Consider the following 20,400-nt stretch of genomic DNA (forward strand, 5'->3'; position numbering starts at 1 on the left):
GGCTCGGCCCGGGCAGTGCGGTCGTTGAGGAGCCCCGGAGCCCGGCCCGGGCGGGGCAGGCCGCGCTGCCTCTGCCGGAACCACCGCCTCGCGGCTCCGAGCCCGCCCGCCCGTCCGTCATCGCGGCGCGCCGGGCGGCTGAGGCGGGGCGGGCGGCATGGCGGCGGGGCCGGGCGGCGCGGAGCGGTACTTTACGCGCTGGTACAAGCCAGGTACCGCCGGGCGGGCCGGGGCCGGGGTTGAGGTCGTGATCGTGGCGACCGCGGCCGCAGCGGGTCTGCCACTGGTGTTTGTGCCCTGTTGCAGACGTGAAGGGGCGGCCGTGCGAGGACTTCTGCGTGCTGCAGCACTCCAACAGGCGAGTGTGGGGGCTTGGGGAGCTCCGGGGGCGGCCTCCGCTCTGTCCCGAGATCAGGTACCCGCGGTCAGCCCAGAGCCGCCGGGGTCTGACCCTTGGGAAGCCTCCGGTTTGCTTCCTGAAGGAGCCGCCGCTGCGTTCGGGCAGGACACGCTGGTACCTGTATTGCTAATTATTAGGCTGTATTTTTAAGGAATGGTTTAGGAGAACATTAAGGTAGCAACCTTTAAAGATTAACCAACTTCGCAACAATAGAATCTTTGTATAAGCAGACCTTGTAACCAGAGAATCTTTGTACTTAGTAATCATACCGTATTCTTAAAATTGACGTGGCTTTATGACATTCCTTTAAAACTGGTAACTGAGAAGTAACTGAGAATCATGCAAATGTTACTTAGTATTGTTTAAACAGATCACTTGTGGTACAATAGGTGTTGTTGTCAAGAACTGTAATGAATATGTAATTTTTCGGTCAGTATAAACCATGTGTGACTAACTGGTCGGTGGTGCACCTATGGAGGGACACCTCCAGTTCAGGCCCGGCGGTGATTCAGAAATACTGCTTTTAAAACCCTACAACGTGGTTTTAAGAGTCCCTTTAATTACTACTCTGGTAAGAACAGTGGAGCTTGAACTCTTCCCCTCCCACCCCCCAAAATTGCTCAACATTTTTTTTTTAAAAGGATCCTTCAGTGGCTGGAGTGCTGCCCTCGCATCCCTGCATCCTCTCCTGCTGAAAGGGCCCTTTAGAGTAATAGAATAATTTTGGTTCGAATAGACCCTCAGGATCATTGAGTTCAACCATAACAGAAGTCTAGCACTAACCCATGTCCCTGAGAACCTCATCTGAATGCCTTTTAAACACCTCCAGGGATGGTGACTCCACCACTTCCCTGGGCAGCCTGTTCCAATGCCTGACAACCCTTTCCATGAAGAATTTTTTCCTAATATCAAATCTGAACCTCCCCTGGCACAACTTGAGGCCATTTCCTCTTGTCCTGTCACTTGCTACTTGGGAGAAGAGACCAACCCCCTCCATGGTACAACCTACTTACATCATCTCCTTTATATCATCTCCAGTGGCAGAAAAGCTTTTCTGTAATGGCATTGAGAAATAGTGTGTTTAACTTGGTTTCTAGGAAGTTAATTGGCTTAATTCAAACAAACATTTGGCTTTTTCTATGTACAACTTAATTGCTTTCAGTTGTTCTTTTCTGTACTACAGACAGTGAATGCAACATAGGAAATAAAATGTCATATGCTGCTTCAACTTGGATGTAGCTGGATATCCAGTGATTTGGAATCAATCAGCCCTGTACCTGGCTTGGACTATAACAGCACATCTACCCTACTGCTACAGCCTACTCTGGGTGCAGGGTGGCTTGTGGCATCATGAGCCTTTTTGAGGTGTTTAGTCCCTGAGGGAAGAACAGAACTACCCTCCGCACAGAAATCAGCAGTGCCAATTGCTCATGTTGAGGGAGATTCCCAGGGGGGTTCCTGCTCTGGTTCAGAATTCAGAGTTTGGAGTGATGGGAAGAGCGTGTTTGGCAGAGGGCAGAGCCAACACCTCGCTGCAGCCTTCAGAGCTGCGGCAGCTCCATGCAATTCACTTTCTCGTTCTTTGGTAGCAGAAAGCCGAGTACCTGGGAATAACAAGTGTGACAGCAAGAAAGGACACCTCACATTTGGGTTAAATACTAAATATGTAGCTATTGGTCTCAGTTGTCCAACATAAACAGCTTTCTGTTGACAACAGTTTAAATCCTGTTGATATGGAGCAAAGGAAACAAAAATATAAACACTTGTTTAGATGTCTGTGAAGATTATTTTGCTGTTTAGAATTCTGAAATATTACGGCCCTTGGCTTCCACAGCAGTTTAGCCAAATGCTCTATGCACTATTTTACCATTGTTATGTATGGGGCTGTGGCTCAGTTTGGTATTTTGAAGCAGTGTAAAATACTCTGCTGATTTTTCAGTTTGCCAGGTCTCGGCTCTAATGGATGGCAGCTGAAATAGATCATTTGTCACCTTCCCCTTAGAAAGAGGCTGGGGTCAGGAAGAGGTGGCATTTCTGGTCTCTTGGAGCTGCTGGGTGTGCTGGACGCATTCCTCAGGATCCAGCTCCCTCTTGTGGGAGCTGCTCAGCAAGAACTTGCCAAGAGATGGGACAGCACAAGAAGACAGATGCAGCATCTGCAGGGAAAGCTCTGGTTCTGTGCCGTGGTTACTGTTAATTCTGGTTTTAAACTCTTCTTGAACAGAAGAGCTTCATCTCGGTTCAGTTATTGGCAAGTTCTGAGCTCTCCATGTTTATGCATTAAGCATGGTTCTAACCCAGGCATGAAGGTAGGCCTAGTCTCCAGCTTTGTGACAAGAAGTAAATAAATACCCTTTAGAAAAATATAAAATGCAAGCAGCAGGGTAACTGAAGCCCAGAACACCGAGGGATTAATCTGTTGTAGCTATTTACCACTACAGGTCCTTAGCCGTTCTGAGGAATGTTGCCTTGTGTTAAATTTTCCTACAAAAGCATCCCATGCTTTGCTTTGTTGTCTTAAGTAAATATCTACTTCAGCTATCAGAAAACTAGTGAACCAAGTATACTCACATAGCGTACAACAGATACAAGAGCTCTAGTTTATTTAAAAGCTGTGGCTCTGTTTAACTAAGACGTGTACTGCTTTTGATGGTCCAGCCTACTATCTCAAAACAAAGCACCTTTTTGGGGGGTTGCTTTAGGTCAGAATGCAATTTTCATTGTCTGGTACCGCAGATGTCAATTAAGGTGCCCTGAAGAAAGCACGTCCAATTTGATCCAGTATCTGACATTTTTGTAAGTGGGAAATTACAATTTGGCTCTGATCAACAGCCAGCAGTTATCCTCTGTTCTTCTTCATTAGCTCAGGTAAATTGTGTTCCAGGTTACCGTACTCAGCCCCAGTGCTGTCACCCAGACCTGTCTGTCCTTCCTTCCTCCCTGGGCCTGATTGATGCCCGTCCCGTGACTCACGTTGAACTATCACCTTGACTTTGCTGCTGAGCTATAGAGGGAAGAAGTCTGTGCCTACAGAATGAGAGTAAAGAACAGCTTTTGCTACACTGGAAGTCTTGGTAGCATTTTAGACTAGGAGCCCAAGTCACGTAGTCAGTATCAGTTTTAAATCCTACCAGTACAGGCAGAGGAGGTTTTAGAGCTGGCTTAGAGCAGGTAAGAACAATTACAGCGTAGTAATTATGTTTCTTGTTGCAGAATCTGTGTCATCACCTTGGCAGAAGCCCATCCTCTTCTTCAAAATGGAAAAAAAATTACAAGCATAAATTACCAAATCAGTGCCAACTGTAGCAGACTCCAGAATAAGGTTTCCGGGAAGTCAAAAAGGGTATGGCTTTCTGATTCGCTTAGTTCTTTTTCCTCTCTCACAGTGCCTGAGACTTCCTGTCCTTTCTAGGACAGAAACTTACTGATTTACCTTTGCATTTTATTTTAAAGCAGCCCCTCCCCAGTTGAAGAATTTAGGCTTTTCTCAAGAGGTGCCTGTCTGACTGTCTCAGTCAGGCTCTTGTGGTGTTCCTGCAGCACCAGTGGTTCCCAGTGTTGCTCAAAGCAAGGCTAACAGTCACTTTCACCCATTTTTTTCATTGCATATAGAGTCTGTCTCCACCAAAATGTCAAGGATTTGGAGACTGCTGTTTTTGTCAAACAGACCTGGATAACAGATGGGCTAGTGCAGTGTGTTTCACGGGGGGTTTACAAGTGTGTAGTTTAACCTGGTGCTATGAAAGCCAACTGTGCTGGTTTTCTCTGTGTTCATTTTAATCTGATTAAAGTACAAGAAACGTAATTACAACTAAATTTCTAAGTTATTTGTGTACAGAACAAGTTGTTGTATTACCTTCTGTAGGGAAGCACAGCTACGTAACTTGCCATGACCTGTTCCTATCACACTTCCCTGCTTTGCTCTGAAGCTTACCAGCTTCTTGTGTTGCTGATGGTAATACTTTTAAAAGCCCTGTGTAATTCAAAATGTGTGTGTGTATACATATATTTTCTTTTTCAAATGCAGGGAGCTCAATTTTTAACAGAACTTGCCCCTCTGTGCAGGATATCTTCATCAGATGGAGAGGAATATACCATTTATAGGTAAAGTTTTTCCCTTTTCCTTCTTACCTTGACATAGCAGCCCTTTTACTGAAACTTAACATTTTTGTAGTTGTATACGGGGGCGACTGATAGAAGTGAATGAAAACATTCTTAGCAATCCATCTATTTTGCAAGAAAAGGTAAGAAACTTTCTTGCTTTTTATTTGCTAACTTTTATTTCACCACTAACTTCAGTCTTGCTTTTAAGCCATCAACCGAGGGATACATCGCAGTGGTTCTACCCAAATTTGAAGAAAGCAAGAGTGTAACTCAAGGACTTCTCACGCAGAAGGAATACGAGGAAGTTTTGTTGAAACGTCTTAATTCTTCATGAAATTAATTTTCCAGGTATATCTGTATTTGGTACTAAATAAGCTACTTCTTTTGTACACCGTAACTTTCATGGTATTCAAAGGCCTAGTGCCTGTTTTTAAAAGAGGAACTTAAACAGTTGTTTCATACAAGAATAAAACAGTTCAAATAGTTTGCATATTAAAATTTGCCTTCTCTTTTCTATCAATTCTAGCACTAGAAGTTTTTAAATAAGTGCAGAATGACATGTTGGCGAGTATTTGTGTTCCACAGGCAGCTTTGCTTCTGCTTAGTGCAAGCAAAACACATACAGAAAAATCATATGATTTAGCTGTCACTTACTTTAGCTAAACTAATACAATATGGAGTTTCACAAAGGCAAATTGAAGATAAAAATGAAACTGAAGCCTATGAACAAAGAGCAGATAAACTTGAAAATATGTATTTCACACGAGGTTATATTTTCATAGCATCCTGAAGTCAAGTAATGCCCTTTGTATAGAAGTTTGTCACAAGTGGTATCTATTTTCTACATTTTAAATGGTATAACGTAAAGAGTAGATAATACTTCAGTGGTTCTACATGCAATTAAATTCTGCTCCTTAAGTTTTAATAAAAAAGGAAGCAACAGCTGCCATCTACAAATAAAGATAATAAAAAAAAAAAGAAGGTTTTGAGTCAAGAGTATTAATCCCTTAGAAATACACTTTTGGAAATAGGAATCATCTTAACAAGATTAAAATTCAGTGGTGCAGCTGCTGAAAGAGTTGTTTTTCCCCTAGAACTACTTCATTGCAGGTACAACTCATAACTAAGAGAACATTTCAGTGCTTCTGGCCACAGTCTTTCAGACTCTATTCCTGATTCTGCTTTATCGAATACATAGACTGAAATAGGCCAGAGAGGAGTTTAAAGACTTCAACAGTAGTGTTACAAATAGCATATGCAGCACAAGGTCCTTTATATAAAATGTCTATTAGCAGCATCTTTGGGTTGAAACATCTATTAAGACATTCATAAGCATTAATTACAAAACCAGTATCAATAGTGAGCATAGGAAAGGCGTTCACATTATAAAAATACATCACAATTAGACTAGTTGGTGTTGTAATTGCTAAGTAATGGGACATCTATTAGATGCGACAAAGGTCAACAGTTTTAATTCCAATTAACCTGGTTTGACTTTCCACAAATGAAAGCAATACTGAGAATTCACCAAGTGTTATTTTCAAATGGGAGTTCCTGTGTTTCTAAGTGCTGTAATTACTTGCTCTCTAAAAACGTCATGTTTGTTACATGATGTTCTAAAGACTTGATGCCAAATGTCTCAGTTCTCCTTTCTGCAGTATGTCCATTTGAACCAGTTCGTATTCTGTCTTCTCTCCACGGAGGAGCAGGTTTAAGGCAGACGTTTCCTGCTTTATTCTGTATAGAAAAAAACAAAGATTTCTTGAAAACAAACAAACCAACCCCCCAAAAACCTTTAAAATACTGCAGATGAACCAAGTACTCACCTTTCTCAGTAATTTGCAGCAAAGTGGAAGAAGTTGGCATAACAGAGTCATCACATTCCTCGTTTTCAGAATGCACGCATCAACCTAAACAAGACAATTAGGGTAAGACCACTGATTACTTTTATTAGGAAACTGTTTAATTAATGAGATGAGAATCTATTTCAAGCTTGAATAGGTAATATTTTTCTTTCATAAATCCCTTCTAAGCAAAACATTTTTGCTTAGCTTTTTTGAATTTCTCTATATACTATGTGAACAGCAGCAGCATCACTTCTGTTACCCAAGACTTGAGTTAGGAGGGAATGACGCACATGCCAGAAGGAACTGATATTAATATAATATTAAAAGGTAACAGAAGTGTCTTGGGAAGGAGCTCTTACTGAGTATGATTCTTCAGGGTTTTCTTTTTGTTTTATGTCCTGTCACCATGATTTCAAAAGCCGTGCATTCTGTAAGCTTTACCTCGATATGAGTTACACTAAAGTTACCTACATCTTAAAAGCATTTGAGTTTATGCCTCAAGTGTAACACTCAGCACAGGTCACAAGCCTGGGTCCTGAAGGACCCTTGATAGTCTGTTACCATGATGTAGTAATACATCACCCTGTATAAACATTTAGTATTCCCATTTAGTTTAGCTGGAGAGTGTCAGAACAAACCCAGCAGTAGCCCTGAGGTGCTCAGTTTGGTTTGGAGTGGCTTGAATACTCCAGCCAGTTTCAGTCCCTGATGTAAAACTGAAATATCTTTTGTGTAGCTCATTGGAAGCAAACATCCAGGTGCACAGAAACGGTCTTGCTGACATTGATCATATTACTGGTCAGGGATACTTATTCCTCAATAAGGTTTGCAGATCTACGTATTGTGGTAACAATGCCAAAACTTTTATGGGAGCTCTGTGGATATTTACTTGTGACAAATATGAACAATATCATCATAAACTCTGGGCAGTCTCATATAGACTCTATACCCACTGAGAAGCAAGCATGTGTTTCAGTAGTAGAGTCTTTGGGGGTTGGAATTTGTTATGTTTATGTTAAGCATGAATAAGAACAGAATAACAATAACTGTTACAGTGGTGGAAATACAAATTAACTTGATAAGTATTTTGATCACTGAGGTCCTTTCTCAATGAGGTACAATTAATTACAGTTCATATTTCTCTGAAAGAAGATCCTGAGACAAGATAGTGTGGTAAATGGCTTGGATTACAGCTACCAGGGATGTTCCACTAGACAAAACATTTTCAGCAAGCGGAACAGTTCTTACTGTCCTTTCTCTACACTTTGCACATCAGCTTCTCAAAAGATCTTAAGTGCAGAATAGAACTTCAAGTTGAAGTAAATTCCTCTTCTACATAAGGAATAGCAACAATGACATATTGTATAGCAAAAAAATGTCTGCACAACAGCATAAAAGTTTGAACTTATTGATTTTTATGGTCCTCTGTCAATCCAAGAAGTTCAGCTGTCATGATCTGTTTCATATTTTACCAGGAGCATAAATTAGTAAGTTACTATATTTCAAAACAAGTTAGGTCTTATTTTCAGGAATACATGTATTTTCTACCTTACCTTTGTAAACGTAGCACTTTTACCCTGAACAGAAGCTTTAGCTGTTATCTGGAGCTGCTTGCACATAGCCATCAGCTTTTCAGCCTCCAGCAGAAGCAAAGGTTTGTCATCACTGTGCACCTGAAACGTGTTTCAAGAAAACAAAACCACTCTGTGTTAAGACTCCAATATTAAGTCAATGGAGGAGATAACAAAACCAGCTTTTAAGCTGTTTAGAGGTCATACATCACCTGGTCAGAAAAAGCCTGAAGAGCTGCAGCAAGCTTTGTGCCCTCTGTAGCAAAAATCTGGAAGGGGGAGAAAGCATGTAAGAAAATGAACTACAATGGAAGATTAGGCTCTTTTTCATTGTTGTTTTAATAAATAGCGTACTATGAAGTAAAAAGGTAGCAGGAAATACTTGTGATAGTTGTACACATTTATAATTAAAAAGTCAGCAGTTTGCAGTGACTTCTGAAACAACGCTACGGAATTGCCTTTCTCCCAGCTAAGCCAACTTCAAAGGTTTTCAGTTTACATGTAAAAAAAAAAGACTTCTAATTATTTTTTGCACTGTAGCAGCTCACAGGAGTTTTGTGGGTAGCTGACACATGCCACATTTGTTTATTGTCCTGACAAAGATAACCGGTCTCCTGTTGACCACAGGCATCTGTCTGGGAAATATCACCCCACATTCCTTCGTTTGGCCTCTTGTCTTTTTTTGTATTATTCAAATTCTTACATCTTCTTTCTTTCCCATGAAAATACTGCTGCTCAGACTAGGATGGAGTCTCCATTAACACTCTCAGGGACTAAGTGACACAAGGAATACTACTAATGCACTGAAGTCCACTGTAGTTGCCATAACGCCACTTTGCCATTCCCAGCTACTGCTAGAACACTGAAATGTTATTTTTCAGAAAGTACAAATCAGAGTTAGGCTGCTTAAAAGCTACAGCTGCCAGTCAGCTCATGGTACACTGTACTTAGGTGTAAGGAATCGGAGAGTTAAGTTCCAATTTGTTCTTCACTCAGAGTTCCTATTTTGTTCAAAATGTGTTACCTCTGCTTGATGAAATAAATCTTGAGTAGTTTTCAGAAGTCCTTCTCCTCTGTGGGAAATAATGAAAACAGAGTGTATGCCATGTATAGATTACAGATTATTTTGCCTGCTGCTTGCACTACTTACAGTACCTCTCTCTCTCACCCCCATTCACACTACTGAACTGTAAAATATCACTCTTTTAGAAGATACTATGAACAACAATAATTTACTACAGGAACTACATTTCAGAATATTATATAAACACCTCAGTGGCTAGAGCAGGACTGAGAAATCAGGAATGGTTCAGTTCTCATCAGCTGAGCCAGGACAGAAATCTGTATCTATCTCTGGCATTCTGACTATTATTGGAGTACTAGGGAAGAAAAATCTCAACTCCTATACAAAATCCCCATAGTTATTCAAATAAGAGAGCTGACATTGGTAAGTTTCAGAAGAACACCCATGAGTACAGCAAAGATCAGCAATTCTAATCCACAGTTTTATACCTGTGCTTTAATTCCCTTAATTTTTAAAGTATTTATGAACACACTTCTTAAAATGTTTTCTGTACTCAAGAGATATTTAAATAGCTGTTCTGCAACAAAACATATGGTTAGCCCTTAAAAAGCCCCTAATTTTATTACCAAACAGCTTAGAAATTTAATAGATTTTATAAAGCTTAACGATAGAAATTAAAGTTCCTTTCTGAGTGTGTCCCAATTATTATACTCTGCAAATTAAATAGTCTTATTTCTTACAAACACTGTTAGTGCTCTTCTCCCCACCTAAACATGCTGCTACAGTGTAATTACCTGGTAAATAAATACATGGAGTAGGCCATACTTGACATGCCTTGTCCATGTTGCACGATCTCATTCTCTTGATCCTCCCATTTCTCTGTCTCAGAATCCACATCAGATGTGAGGAGATGCAATTCTAATCCAAGTTTTGCAATTTTTGCCTGTTCCTTTAAATGGTAACCATATTTATGGCACTTGAAAATACATTATTCAGACAAGAGATAAAAGAATAATTAAAAAAACTACTAAAATTATGACATCTTACCTCAGTGTCTAGTTTGACCGGCTTTAATGCTTTCAGATTTGCATTATGCTTCTGTTTCAAACAAAAAATAATATTTTTTAAATAAAAGGAATTAGCAATCATTTTACTAACAAATCATAAGAGATGGCTGTATACTCAGACGTAGACTTTGCAGAATTTCAGTGGTTCAGACAAACTTCTCGGTAGAAGCTGAGAATCTGTTCTGAGCTGCCTGGCCTGCAGTGGCACGTTGCCAAGAGGGTCTGTACCTACAGACACCCTGAAGTTTCATGCAAGAAACCTTCCACAGTTCTCAGACTCCACCTGCCCATACAGTACCATCTCTCCCCTTACCCTCTAAATCCTCAATAATGCTTACGACTAAATAAACCATCTTAGTCAATTACTACTGCACTGACTTTTCCATCAAAGCTAAAACTGATGTAAGAGGCACTTGGAAGTTGATTTAGCTAGCAGCAAGTTGATCTAGGGTACAACCCACGTAAATGCTGGTGTGATGGAGCAGATTATTCTAATTTTGATGAAGTAGCTGGCAACAAATACTGGATTTCCTTCTTATAACATCATGACCTATCCAAAATACCAGTCTGGCGGCAAGTCAAATCTTGGCTCAGATTAAACAATAATTCCTGTGTGATCTGCTCTGGGTCTGCTTTAGCAGGTGGGTTGGACTAGATGATCTCCAGAGGTCCCTTCCAACCCCAACCATTCTGTGATTCTGTAACAATTAGTGGTACCGATGCGAGTGGAGTACCTGGTAAGGCACAGCTTGCCAGCTGCACAACACTCACAGTAACACGTGATTTGTTTCAAATCAACCTGCATGCAGACAGCAGCAGTTCCTGCCTTTAACTTCATGTGCTGGTGCTGTCACTGTGCAACAGCAGCAAAACCCAACAGGCAGGGGAACCACTGGCCAGTTTCACAAACTGCACTGAGCGCGGGGGAATGGGAAGTACAAAGTTGGTGCCGTAACTTGGAGAGATGGGAGCCACTGGAGGAGGCTGGATGATAACAGTGCAGGACAGAGATCCCCGTCTGAGAATCTGAAATGAGCTGTTATTCTTTTGTGGGAGTTCTTGGGCGATTTAAACTCAGTAATGCCCGTGGTGGGGGGAAAGAAACGCTGTTCGTTGTGAATAGCAGCAGAAATATCTTCCAGGCGCAGTCTCCATCTCTCACTTCAAGAGTCTGAGCAAAAATGAAGTGCTACTGTTGAAGTTCCTACTGCAGTTTGCTACTCAATTTAGCTTTCATGCCATCTCTCTTTTCCCATCTCAAAATTTTTAAATATTCTGAATCTTATGAAGGTCTACGCAGATTAGACACTGTAATTCTACCCATATATTAGAATGCTGATCTCTTATTAAAAGATGTCTGATACTCCTAATTGTAATTTGTTTGACCACAATGCATATTAGAGATGCAATTCAAGAAATACTGGCTTTAAGGCAGAGTCTTAAGAAAGGAACATAAAGCCTAACTAGATTTGTATGTAAATACAAACTTTGGGCTACAAGGTATGGCAAATATTTAAGCTGCTGAGTGAAGGGTATTCAAGAAAACCAGCACTATAGTACAGGTAAGTTTTTCTAACCACAAATAACTGAAGAAACCACAGGATGTTGTCAGATTTCAAGTTTTTTCCACTCTGGTGTTTACTCACACTACTTGAATAGGAAAATTGGTAAAACTCAGATAAAGCAGTTACTCTGCTTTTAAAACATGATTTAATATCTAATACTATAGAGAAAAATGTACCTGTGCATTAAGCACAGACCTGAATCATCACTACTGCTCTGTCCTCAACTGTGGCATGGGCTGGGAGGGCAGTCATTAATTGCAAACAGCACAGTTGCAATTAAACATATGTAACAACATATGTAATGTAATTAGATGGCCAGGAACAGTGTGACTTCTGTGCAGGGACAGCGTGGGCATGAGCCTGGCAGAACAGAGCTCTGTGAGGGTAGTAGGGAGAGAAGGGGCAGTACCCAAAGTCACAGCGCTGGCAAGAGAAGCAGGACCAAGGGTTAATGCATCAGTTCAGCAAAGTAATTACTCTGTGGACAAACTTATGGTCTTATGGTCATAATCTGTACTTCCTGTTTGCTTCCAAACTGTCTATTAATCATAACTCCCCCAAATCTGTGCATCTGGCAGAATTCTAAAGAAGGCAGCAACCTTTCAAATGACAACAAAGCAGAACTGTTTAAATCCTGAGAATAAAGTTTATAATGGAAGTATTTTTAAAAGGCACATGAATCAGTAAGTGGAAATCTGACTTCAAACATCTTTATATTTTGGCTGAAGTCCAAAAGCTATGTAGCTTAGTCAAACAAGTGAGGGAAAAAACTATTAAAAGTTACTGAAACAATCTATTTTCCAGCCGCAATATTTAGTTCCATAACCATGAAATTCACCTATGCTCACCCAGCCTAACATAATTCATTTAAATCTGCAGATTGGAATTATAATGTATAACATTTTCTCTTTTCCTTTTCATTAAGGGTCAGAAGTAATACACTGTTGAAGTTGCAGAATTGCACAACTGCAGACATGGAGAGAGGTGATCATTTGACACCCAAATTCCTCAGTGCTACAGGTTAAAGTGAGGAGAGAAAGACATGCTGGAGTTCACTGTGCCTTCTGAGATCATTCTTCCTCTTCTTCCTACCCATGAAAAGATTCAGCATGTAGCAAGTGAATCAAATGACTGTTATATGATACCAACAGGGTTTAGGAGTTTTCCTAATGTAGAGATGCTCTCAGAAACAATATAGTATAAATTATAATCAGCTAAGGATATTAATTACCTCACAACTAAATCTGGACGTTTGGTGCAGCTTTTTTTTCTGCATTAAAAACATTTAAGATCAAAGAAGGAATCAATAACCAGTTACTTAAGACCCTACAATAGGCTCAAATGTGTCCATTTGTTCCAAGTAGGTCAACTCAGGCAACAACATAAAAAAATCAGATTATGAAGACGTACTTTCATTATATTGTAACATATTCTTACTGTTTCAATAGTAACAATGCATTTTTTATTATATAGCATGACAGTCCAGTATATGGTAAAAAAAGGTCATATTAATGTACAGGAATTAAAGCTCACATACAATCAAAGTGATTAGAGCATATTATGTAACTAGTTACCCTAGTTTTCCGTATGTTTGTTATTCACTTAATAAACTGACAGCTTGATATTTTCTGTCAGCCATCCAGTCAGGATGCATGTTACCAAGATATTGTTATGTCCCGATCAGCGTGTAATGTGGAAAGAAGTCAATTAGTTAACAGCAGATATAAAGTAAATAAAACAATCCCAAAAGGAACTTACCCCTGGTCTGGGCAGTGACAGGTAGACACGCTTCTCTCCTATGAAGAACACACACATTTACACCAAACATTTTTATGCAGATTTTAATCAATGGGATCACATGCCTTATTTCATCCTTCCTTAAGTTGCAATAATATAAAAACTAATTGCTTACCTGTAATTCCTCCTCTCTGAATATTGCAGAAGGTTGCTTCTCTGTCTCGTGCTGCCATAGAGAGACGAGACAAGCCAAGAACTCTGTACTGTTCAGATTTTATCAGCTGGCGCTTAAGAACGCTCCTCTGAACAGTTTCCCTCAGTAAGATTTCTAGTCCCCTGCATGCAACCCGAGAACGAGTAAAGGAACTCTCTTCAGTGACTGAGCAGCTTTCGCTACATGCGTTCATTTTTTTGCCAAGTACAGAACATACAATGGCAGCTCTGCCTAAGGATTTTCTTGGCATGGGTTGCACAGCATGAAACTTGTGGTTGGCAACACTACTAGTGAGCAATACCTGGGTAAGTTTTTCTAAGTAATACCACTACAACCCTCACGTTGCACTATACTGTATGTATCCCATGTGCACTGTATTTTATAAAGTTCTATAGCATTTTACACACTTCCTGAATTATTTCTTATATCTCCAGGAGCCTCAGATATTCCAAGTCTGAGCAAAACAAATAGAGAAAAAACAATAATCCTTTTAGGTGTTGCCTAAAAGTGGGTAAGAAGAGTTTATTGGCAAGAGGAAACAGTGCCTGGGCTAATAGCCTAGGATTGGAGCTGCAGCTACCAAAAGACTTAATTATCTACGAAGACTTGCATTTATGATAATTGATTCAGGAGAGGAAAGACTGCTACATAAAATAAATCAAAAGCTTAAGAGCTAGTGGAAAATAGATTTTACCTGAAAAAACAAAAGAGCTACCATAATGGACACTGGTGTCAGGTTTGCAAAGAGATAATGCATCTTGACAGACAAGGACAAGCAACAAACCTCCCTACAATTGCTATTACCTCCTCTCATAACAGTTCCTAGAAAAATTCCATTCTGAGTCTTCAGATGACAATTCTCATGTGCATTCATGATTTTTCAAAAATATGCTCTTTATCTCCTGACACCACAGAAAGATCATGAGCTCCATGTCTAGGCAACTTACTCCTAAAAAGCAAATTCCATTAAGTTCACAGGCATCCCTGAACCCTCTTGGTATGTATGAAAAATGGTATTATTCCTTTCTAATATCATCTCTTCCTTCCTCTACCCAGTTTTGGGGAAGATGAAATGAGCTATCAAGGGCACAAGCTGCTTAACTATCTTTTTCAGAATGTAGATTTATTCAGATTCTAATTGCCCAAACATGCATGCAAGCAACATTTCTCACTAAACACTGAAGTAAATTATGAGAAGTGATTTTCAACATCCTATGAATCAAAACATCAGCTAAAGGGCATGTAAGAAAGCATGTAAGATGCACCAAGAACAAAAGCTAACTTGTAAGTTTAAAATGCTGTGGTATAAAAGATCTCCTTGGTGCTATCTAAAAACCTGTTGTTCTATGTTAAAAAGGAAAAAAAAAGTTCAAACTCAGAAAGCTTTGACATAACAGATGGAATACAAATGCATACTGAGGGGATGTGCTACTCGCATACTACAAGGTGAGCATTCACAGTTATGGAAACCAAATGGAAAAAGGTAGTAAACAGAAATAATAAGAAAAAAAATATATTTTTTTTCTCTTCAAGCAATTCTCATTATTTGGCTTTGCAAGGTTTAGTTGCTCACTATATTCAGGAAGAGGAAGGATCTCACTATTTGTTTATTGGAACATTAAAAAACCCAACAAAACAAAACTAAACCACACACACAAAAAACCCCACTTCACTGGACCACTGATGCCAGATCTTTCAAAAGTGGAGATCAACTCAGGCCAGAGATAATCCTACTTCATCAGAAAATATTTAATTACATTGGTATAAGCACAGAATTTATATTTGATTCCATCAACAGAATACACATAGATATTTTTTCAGGTATTTAATTTCCTTAGTTTGTAAGTCAAATCTTTGCCATAATAACAAAAGACTTTTTAGCATATTATGATGTTCCTTTTATTTATTCCAGTCTGCCTTTTTTTCCTAATGTGTTTGCTCTAACGTGTTTTTCCTTTTTTATTTTTTAAATTGAAAACTAATTTTTATTATTCATCCTCTTTGTCTTCCAGTTTTCCACTTTCTAGTAGTTCCAGTCACATCTTTCCTTCCAAAATGTCTCTTATTTCAACTTCTAAAGCCTGTTTTTTATCTCAGTCCTTATCTGAGACTAGGACAGCTGCATCCCTGCTTCACCCTTCTTTCTAGAACTTTAATTCTGAAATTCTGATCTGTTTCCCCTATTCATCAACTATTTCCCTTCCAAATCCTCATAGTCATTTAACCCCTCTCAAGGCAAAGGGACAAAACAGAAGAGGAGGAGAGAAAAGGTTATCTTCATAAATCGTTCTCATACTTCTGATCAAATTACAAGGGAGCAAACAGAGGACTATTCACATTCTTCCCAAACATGTTAAAACCAAAAAGTTCGAAGGAAAAAAAAGAGATTGGCTAACTCCTGACAGATTGGACCAATGAAAAGTACATTCATTAGGTAATCATCTCAAAGTGCAAGAGCCTCCGAGTTAAGTATCGCTCTTAAACTAGTCCTTTTCAGCAACCTGCAGTCCATGGAGAGCACAGAATCATAGAGTGTCCTGAGCTGGAAGGGACCCACAAGGATCATCGAGTCCAACTCCTGTCCCTGCATGTGACAACCCCACAGTTCACACCATGTGTCTGAGGGTGTTGTCCAGTCTCTTCTTGAACACTGTCAGGCTTGGGGCCGTGACACCTCCCTGGGGAGCCTGTTCCAGTGCACCCTCCGGGGGAAGAACCTTTTCCTAATGTCCAACCTGAACCTCCCCTGGCACATCTTCCTGACATTCCCTCGGCTTCTGTCACTGGTCACCAGAGAGAAGAGATCAGTGCCTGCCCCTCCTCCTCCCCTTGTGAGGAAGCTGTAGCCACCATGAGGTCTCCCCTCAGTCTCCTCCAGGCTGAACAAACCAAGTGACTTTAGCTGCTCCTCATATGGCTTCCCCTCCAAACCCTTCACCAACTTCATAGCCCTCTTCTGGACACTCTCCAGTAGCTTTATATCTTTTTTATCCTGTGGCACCAGAGCTGCACACAGTGCTCCAGGTGAGGCCGCACCAGTGCAGAGCAGAGTGGGACAATCACTCCAGCAGCTGCCCCACATCTCCCAGCTGAGAGGATCCTGGCGCTCTCCTCAGCCCAGCCCAGACGCCCAACATTTCAAAGCCCAGCATAGTGCAGAATGGGCTTCCTCACTGTTGGATTAAATACTGGTTTAGCATTAAGCAAAGGAAGTCCAGCTCTCACTCGCTGTACAGTTCTGCACTGCACAGAGACATTTTCAAAATACACGTGAGAGTTACGTGCTCTGGTGTGCTCACCAACCTCCCCCAGCCCCACAGGTGTGTGCAGCCCCCTCCCCAGATAAGCCCGTTTCCACTTGGGCATGATCTGGTGCGATTACATTAAAATTGAGTAAAATATTGCTTCATTTCCAAGCCAAATTTGGCTTTCTACCCATGCAAGTTTTTAGCCTCTGTATGATAAATATCTGATTTGTTGATATAAAAGAAACACTGGATAAGGAGTTATGCAATTGCTCATAAAAAATAATAAGTATGAACAATATGAAGGTAGTATAATCAGAAAAATGCCTATTTTATTAGATGTGTCCAGCACATTTAGTCACCATTCAAGTTTTACCTCTTAAGCTGTATTCTGAACTCTTTAACAAAGCCAAACATTTACATTAGTAGTACAAAAATACAAGCTTTTAAACTGAGGAGAAAAAAAAAAATATACCTTCTTACTGTAATTCTATCTTTTGTTACACACAATCACAATTCTACTAAGAATAAAGCACTTGTTACATTTTAGTCTGTAAAATAAAGACACTTTTACCAACCTTAAGACAAGTATCATGAGTTACGAGCAAAATAAAATCTTATAAAATATTGTGAAACTTCTTTATGTTTGGAGGCAAAAGTTTTGTGAGTGCCACTCATAATCTCTTCACAAGAAAATATTTTTATTTATTTACTGGGTCATCAGTAGTGTCTTCTAGGAGAAAAAAACGTTGAAAGTGGCAAGGTAACTTTAGGGTATTTTCTGGAAGCAAAAAGGTGGGGGTATCTGTATGAGATTTTTTTCCCCCTTTTTTTTGACAAGGGTCCCTCTGAAGTCCAACAAGAGAAAACAAGCAAACAAAAAAAAAAAGATTAGCCCACAATACACAGGAATACTTTCTAGAAGATGGGTGGATATGAGAGACCAAATTATTTCTAAGGAGATCACTGACAGTTAATATGAAACAATCCACACTCAGAGAGAAATCTCTTACTCAGCTGGGCTACGAGACAAGGAAAATGGAGACCTGAGTACCTAAGCATCGCTTTAGCAATACAAGACCTAATGCACCCAAGGCCATATAAAGAATACAAGCCACGATGACTGTCTTACCAATAATGGTATGAGAACACTTTGTGCTGAAGGAAAGGCTGAGGAAACAAGAAACACTGACAAGAACAGACTCATCTGGCTGTGCCAAACCAGGGCCGATGTCCCCGCTGCCCCCAGGTCCACACATGCCACAGCCTCCAACATGCTCAGCAACACTGACCCCTTCTCTTCTCTCCTTCAAGCAATGACATTGGGTTGCCTGGGGAAATGGTGCTTTAAAGAAACTGAAAAGCACCACTTGTGGAAAATGTCTGTTATCTGCTGTCAAAAGCCACAAGAGAAAGTTACTGAGGACAGGAGAGACAGGGAATGTGTTGCAATGCTTCAAAAACTATTTGTTTGGAGAGCCAAGTATATGCTTTGCTGTGGCTGCATGATTCTCATCCTATTATTTTTAAATATAGGAATATATACATGTATACGCACACATACACACACATATATAAATACGTATAAAGTTTACCATTCAACCCTGCCAGACCATTGTATGAATATGAAAAAAATCCATATAACTGCATGATCAGCCCTGCCAACTCGAAATTTATTGTAACACATTAATGCTAGAGAAATACCATATTTTAACTTGGATTATACAAAATTTAATGCTATGTTTGAAGAAAGTCAGTATATCCTTGGCTCCCAAAACAAACAAAAAACCCACTGAACGTTAAGAGTCCCAGAAACAGGATGTCTGATTGCTACAGATCTTTATATGGCATTCCAGACCAAGGTGGAAGAAAAAGTAGGATAGCAACCATGTACGTCTCAAACGCCTCAAATTCCCAATAACCGGCACTACACACAATTATTGTAAGCCCACTCAGAATTTCAAGATATGTTTTCTTTTCATAAGTTTTCAGGCTCAGACACACCTTCATCTAGCAACCAGCAGCAGCAATTTAAGATTTTACTGCCGTGTGGTTGCTTGTTTACTGCCCTCACAAAAAAGCTGGCAGAAAAAAACTGCTTCCACAAAAACCTGATCAAGTACAGAAAATTAAACTGACAAAATAAACTCCAAAAAGGAAAAAAGGTCTCATGTTAATAGCAAGATGAAATATTATATCACTGATAAAGTGTCATCTAACCTGAATAAGGATTTACATTTTCTGTATCTTAGATACAAAATAAATGAAGTCCCTGTATTTAACTAAATCTAAACTTTTAAACCTGAGTGATTTTCTTAAGAATACAAGACATTCAGCATTATTGTATATTACATTCTAGCTGTATGCAATTATACCTTAAAGACCGAAACAAACATGTAGCCACAAGAAGTATGACAGGCTACACTAAAGACATCATCTGAAAAAAAAATACTAGATAAAAAAGAAAAACAAAATGGCTTCCATTTTTAAGGTAAATTACCCTATACTAAAAGTAAACACAGGTTTTTTTTTTTTCTTAAGATTCCAAGGTTTTCTTCTACATGTTGTACAAATACCAATAAACTTACCAACCAGAGAAAATATCCCAAGATTGTGCAGAGTCGTCAGAGATTCCATCCAGGAGAAAGGACAGCAGTTTAAAAATCAAATAACTACATTCACTACGTTATGAAGTGAACACAAGGCAAGCTGACAGTATAGAATATGTGCATATATATTTTTCCAGAAATACAGGAAATTAATTAAACATGTCACACAATTCAAGTTATATCTTGATTGTCACAGACTGTTATGTCTGAGAAAAACCAAAGGGTGGGATGAAAGCCCTACAGTCCTAATATTTGGACACTGCTGGCAAAGAGTTGTGTCGAATATTTTTGTGTCCTTTGAACAGTTCTATTTGGAACTAACTAGCTGGAACTAATCACAGTGCAGAAAGTCAAACATACTTAATTTTACACCAATCAGGCCTTTCAATTTTTTGGCTGTTTTTCTTTGAAAAAAATCCAATAAACACCCTAATTTGACATCTATACAAAACCAATATATTTGTGGATTGCCACCGAGATTCCACATTGCCATACGGGATGTGGGATTGTTTACTGCACTCTTTAGGAAACAGTATTTCCGAAATCACACTCAAAATCCTTAAACTACATGTTTTGAAAACTACATTTTTCTATTTGTACACAGCATTCTTACCTCTTCTTCCTTCAAACACATCATTGATTTCTCTCAACAACACAGACATGTCACTCAATTGAGACTCCCAGGCTTCACAGAACACCTCAAGATTTTCTTTTGCAATCTTGCTGGATGGATGTAATGCCAGCGTTTCGGCAGCAGAAATTATCTGGACAGAGAACAAAAAATTCGCTATTGGAAATCCTGGTAAAAAGTGTTGCATGTGAATTCATAAATATCTTCACAGGCAAAATATGAAATTAAACTGCTACTATTATGTCTTTGTAACGTATTATATTTGCCTGACATGTGCAGGCTTGATGGTCTCCCTTGTGCATTCTTTCACTTATTGCCCAACATTAAAGTGTAACTCTTTCTTAGAACTGCTTTGAATAGTTCAACGTTAGGTCTCCAAAAAATTC

General features: G+C 39.6%; 2 protein-coding genes across 6 annotated transcripts in view; one reads left to right on the top strand and one right to left on the bottom strand.

Annotated features, from left to right (window-relative positions):
* The first annotated feature begins 117 nt into the window (after positions 1 to 117).
* On the top strand, positions 118 to 13,122 carry ABITRAM (actin binding transcription modulator). Of its 3 annotated transcripts, XM_071804336.1 has the most exons (7): positions 118 to 212; positions 307 to 358; positions 3,614 to 3,743; positions 4,428 to 4,504; positions 4,575 to 4,644; positions 4,713 to 4,852; positions 12,504 to 13,122. In XM_071804336.1, the coding sequence occupies exons 1-6, from the start codon at positions 158 to 160 to the stop codon at positions 4,836 to 4,838; spliced, it is 510 nt and encodes a 169-aa protein (XP_071660437.1). In that variant the 5' UTR covers positions 118 to 157; the 3' UTR covers positions 4,839 to 4,852; positions 12,504 to 13,122. The 3 variants fall into 3 exon arrangements, with proteins under 3 accessions (XP_071660437.1, XP_065685854.1, XP_071660438.1); XM_065829782.2 differs by lacking the exon at positions 12,504 to 13,122 and having other exon boundaries at positions 4,713 to 5,002; XM_071804337.1 differs by lacking the exons at positions 4,575 to 4,644; positions 12,504 to 13,122 and having other exon boundaries at positions 4,700 to 5,002.
* The window catches only part of CTNNAL1 (catenin alpha like 1), a 59,044-nt gene continuing 43,270 nt past the window's right edge, over positions 4,627 to 20,400 (bottom strand). For 2 of the 3 annotated variants that reach the window (XM_065829781.2, XM_071804334.1), the window contains exons 11-19: positions 19,997 to 20,147; positions 13,337 to 13,374; positions 9,994 to 10,044; positions 9,741 to 9,895; positions 8,947 to 8,995; positions 8,135 to 8,191; positions 7,905 to 8,024; positions 6,331 to 6,414; positions 4,627 to 6,241 (exon numbers count right to left, since the gene is read on the bottom strand). In XM_065829781.2, the coding sequence (XP_065685853.1) occupies positions 6,080 to 6,241; positions 6,331 to 6,414; positions 7,905 to 8,024; positions 8,135 to 8,191; positions 8,947 to 8,995; positions 9,741 to 9,895; positions 9,994 to 10,044; positions 13,337 to 13,374; positions 19,997 to 20,147 (867 nt within the window). In that variant the 3' untranslated portion in view covers positions 4,627 to 6,079. Of the gene's footprint in view, positions 6,242 to 6,330; positions 6,415 to 7,904; positions 8,025 to 8,134; positions 8,192 to 8,946; positions 8,996 to 9,740; positions 9,923 to 9,993; positions 10,045 to 13,336; positions 13,375 to 19,996; positions 20,148 to 20,400 lie in introns of all 3 variants that reach the window. The other variant, XM_065829780.2, reaches the window with a different exon arrangement.

Source organism: Patagioenas fasciata, chromosome 2 (genome assembly GCF_037038585.1).
Source record: "Patagioenas fasciata isolate bPatFas1 chromosome 2, bPatFas1.hap1, whole genome shotgun sequence".
NCBI classification, from domain to species: Eukaryota; Metazoa; Chordata; class Aves; order Columbiformes; family Columbidae; genus Patagioenas; species Patagioenas fasciata.